The sequence below is a fragment of the Anolis carolinensis genome, unplaced genomic scaffold (genome assembly GCF_035594765.1).
Source record: "Anolis carolinensis isolate JA03-04 unplaced genomic scaffold, rAnoCar3.1.pri scaffold_7, whole genome shotgun sequence".
NCBI lineage: Eukaryota > Metazoa > Chordata > Lepidosauria > Squamata > Dactyloidae > Anolis > Anolis carolinensis.
Genome location: NW_026943818.1, coordinates 39,738,263 through 39,743,262, shown reverse-complemented (window position 1 = coordinate 39,743,262; position 5,000 = coordinate 39,738,263). Strand labels below are relative to the sequence as shown.

The window sequence follows — 5,000 nt, the reverse complement described above, 5'->3', positions numbered from 1 at the left end:
TTTAAAAATCAAAACAATTTTAACCAACATAACCCTATCAGGATTTCAATGGAAAGTGTGAGCCTGCTACTGGCCAATGAGATAGTCAAGTGAATTAGAATTGTTGTTGTTGTTGTTGTTGTGTGCCTTCAAGTCATTTCAGACTTTGGCCGAGCCGAAGTCTAAAATTAATTATTTATTTACTGCATTTATTTACCACATTTATACCCCACCCTTCTCACCCCGAAGGAGGCTGTATGTACATACAATATATTATATTATTAGCATAACACAATATTAGCATTATATATTACTATATTGAACTATACCACTATCTATATATATAAAAGGGTAATGGAATCACGGCACCGGGCAAAACAACTAAACTAAACACCCCACAACCTCGAAAATTGACAGCACAACCTCTCATCCACGCCTCTACATTCATACAACAAAAAGAAAAGAAAAATAAAGTCCTAGCCACAGCAACGCGTGGCCGGGCACAGCTAGTACTATTATATAATATGTAATGTATAACATATAATAAATATTAGTATGTGGTATTACTATTAGTATTATATTGTATAACATAAGATTATTATCAATATTATATGTATATACAATATATTATATTATTAAAACTGATATAAAAATATTATATTACAAAACTGAGGGTGGGGGCCAGGTCAATGACCTTGGAGGGCCGCATCCGGCCCCCGGGCCTTAGTTTGGGGACCCCTGGTCCAACATCTAAGCCTCTGTCGCATATATTCTAAACCAAGTTGCATTACCATCTAAAGTGAATAAGAAGAAGAAAAAAAATTAAAAGGTCTCCTCTCTGAGTCTTTGGTGGTTGCATCTTTACAAATTGGTGGCAGTCGTTATTTGTTCTTTACAAATTTGGGGCAGCGGGTGGGATAAAAAGATTCCCCCCTGTCTGAAAGAACCTTGGTTGTTCTTAGCTCTTTGCACGGGGTGACTTGGAAGGTGCTGAAAAACTACGCTCTGGCCCCACGAGATGCAGGGCCCACCTTAAGAAACGGGGTTGCAAAGTGGAGTCCGCGACATGCGAGTGTGGAGAAGAGCCAACCACAGACCACTGACCACAATGCAGCCTGAGTCCTGCCACATGCACAGCCACACCAAGTGGTCAAAGGAAATCTAGTATCCTGCCAAGTATTTAACTTTGTGGTTTTTCTATCTATACATATAAAAGGGTAATGAAATTTCACCCTAGGACAAAACAACAAAACGACACATCCCAGAAACACTAAACTTGGCAGCACAACCCCTCCTCCATGCCTCTACATTCATACAACCAAAAGAAAGGAAAAATAAAGTCCTCATTAGAGGGAGAGGAAGAATTTTAATTTTATTTATATGCCGCTTTATCTCTCCATACGGAGACTCAAAGCGGCTCACAGTCAAACACATTGCCACTTCAAAATATACCAATCGACAATAATAAAACAGTCTTATCATTATATATGATCAGTAGTATTATATTTAATATATTAGTATTACTATACTACAAGATTATACATTATTATGTATATTATTATTTATGATATATCTATATATATAAAAGGGTAGTGACGTTTCGGCCTAGGACAAAACAACAAAACGACACATCCCAGAAACACTAAACTTGGCAGCACAACCCCTCATCCATGCCTCTACGTTCATACAACCAAAAGAAAGGAAAAATTTCTGACGCTGGCTCGGAAAGCTTCAACAGGAAGTCAACACTTTCAATAACAATAGCCTCGCCTCACCTTCCAAACAATAGCAGAGCAGCCAGCCTTAATTACAGTGTAGACTCAAGGCCCTTCCACACAGCTATATTACCCATTTATAATGGACTTAATGCCAGGGGAAAACCTTTATCTGAACTACCACCAGTTCCTCAATACTTTTATTTCCCATACCACCAGACTTCGCCACAGCAACACATGGCCGGGCACAGCGAGTACATTATAACGGTATTCTCAATTTGCTTCTGACACGATAAATAAACACCGGAATTGCGATTGTTTACAAGGCATTCCCGGCGCGGGGGGCTCACCCATGGCGGTCCAGGCCAGGCCCATGACCACGCCCGGCGGGGTCTGGTCGTACATGCGGTCCACCGTGAAGATGGGCTTCCCCACAAAGTCCTGCAGGTTCTCCGGCGTCACCTCCACCTTCTCGGCTTCGCCGCTGACGATCTTGTAGGCCGACTTCCGCAAGACCTGAAATGCAAAGAGACAGGACGGGTGGCGCCGGGCTCGACGACAGTCCGTGAGAGAAAGTTGAACATGAGCCCAGAGTGTGATGCAGCAGCACAAACAGCCAACGGGATTTTGTGCTGGGCCACCCTAACAGGCTACACAGAGAAGCCATTGAAACCCACAAGCATGTGGGCAATTTCAACAGAAAGGAGGAAACCATGGAAATGAGCAAGAATTTCTGGGGATGTGGGTGAAACGTCAGGAGGGAGTGCTGCTGGAACGCGGCTATACAGCTCGAAAAACCTCACAGCAACCCATTTATGTTTCGCGTACGCTTTTTGCACATAAACTCAGAATAATATTACATGTAATATTTTAAAAAAAATTTGTGCATCTCAGTGGATGTTCCTTTTATTGAACTCCGAAGAAGACAGATTTCCTATATGTGGTGAAATATATATATATATAGATAGATAGATAATCTATATCTATATATATATAGAGATAGATAGATAGATTTCCTATATTAAGAGAGTTCCATATTATATGTATATACATGCTATTCTAATATATATATATATATATATATATATATATATATATATATAATAGTATTATTAGTATTATATTGTATTACAATATAATATTATGAATATTATATGTATATACATGCTATTCTAATTTTTTTTTATATATATATATATATATATATATATATATAATAGTATTATTAGTATTATATTATATTACAATATAATATTATGAATATTATATGTATATACATGCTATTCTAATTTATATATATATAATAGTATTATTAGTATTATATTGTATTACAATATAATATTATGAATATTATATGTATATACATGCTATTCTAATTTTTATATATAATAGTATTATTAGTATTATATTGTATTACAATATAATATTATGAATATTATATGTATATACATGCTATTCTAATTTATATATATATATATAATAGTATTATTAGTATTATATTGTATTACAATATTATGAATATTATATGTATATACATGCAATTCTAATTTTTATATATATATAATAGTATTATTAGTATTATATTGTATTACAATATAATATTATGAATATTATATGTATATACATGCTATTCTAATTTATATATATATATAATAGGATTATTAGTATTATATTGTATTACAATATAATATTATGAATATTATATGTATATACATGCTATTCTAATTTTTATATATAATAGTATTATTAGTATTATATTGTATTACAATATAATATTATGAATATTATATGTATATACATGCTATTCTAATTTATATATATATAATAGTATTATTAGTATTATATTGTATTACAATATAATATTATGAATATTATATGTATATACATGCTATTCTAATTTATATATATATAATAGTATTATTAGTATTATATTGTATTACAATATAATATTATGAATATTATATGTATATACATGCTATTCTAATTTTTATATATATATAATAGTATTATTAGTATTATATTGTATTACAATATAATATTATGAATATTATATGTATATACATGCTATTCTAATTTATATATATATACATGCTATTCTAATTTATATATATATATAATAGTATTATTAGTATTATATTGTATTACAATATAATATTATGAATATTATATGTATATACATGCTATTCTAATTTATATATATATATATAATAGTATTATTAGTATTATATTGTATTACAATATAATATGAATATTATATGTATATACAATATGTTATAATTATTATATGATAAATTATATATATATATATAATTTAACATATAATAATTATAATATATTGTATATACATATAATATTCATAATATTATATTGTAATACAATATAATACTAATAATACAATATAATAATATTAATTATATATTGTATATTATATGTAATATTACTAATAATATTACCATATATTGATATAGTACAATATAGTAATTTGTTACCAGTATTGTACTATGCTAATAATATAATATTGTAAATATAATTTAATTTGTAAGCTGCTCTGAGTGAGAAGGGTGGCATATAAATGTAGCAAATAAATCTCTTCCAATATCATCATCATCATCATCGAGGCTGGAGATAATAATAAAATAATAGTAATAATAACCACCCCGAGTCCCTCTGGGGAGATGGTGGCGGGGTACAAAAATAAAATTATTATTATTATTATTATTATTATTATTATTATTATTATTATTATTACTAATAGTGTTATTCACCTGGAGTAAGACTGTGTCCAATTCTGGGCAAAGCAATTTGAAATAATAATAATAATAATAGTAATAATAATATAATTATTCTAGTATGAATAATAATATAATTATTCTACAAATAATAATATATAATACTATACATTATGATATACAAATAATAATATATAAAACTATATATTATTATATATATTATATATAATAATATATAATATACAAATAATATATAATACTGCGGGAATAAGACTGTGTTCAATTCTGCGCAAAGCAATTTGAGATTAATAGTAATAATAATAATGATACTGCCTACTACTACTACTACTACTACTACTAATAATAATAATAATAATAATAGACTAATTCACCTGGAGTAAGACTGTGTTCAATTCTGGGCAAAGCAATTTGAAATAATAATAATAATAGTAATAATAATATAATTATTCTAGTATGAATAATAATATAATTATTCTACAAATAATAATATATAATACTATACATTATGATATACAAATAATAATATATAATACTATATATTATTATATATATTATA

At 29.0% G+C, this 5,000-nt stretch overlaps 1 protein-coding gene across 1 annotated transcript in view; it reads right to left on the bottom strand.

Moving 5' to 3' along the window:
* The window catches only part of lonp1 (lon peptidase 1, mitochondrial), a gene marked incomplete at its 5' end in the record, with an annotated part of 96,667 nt that overhangs the window by 22,102 nt on the left and 69,565 nt on the right, over nt 1–5,000 (bottom strand). The window contains 1 exon segment of the mRNA XM_062960206.1: nt 2,045–2,210. Coding sequence (XP_062816276.1) covers nt 2,045–2,210 — 166 coding nt within the window.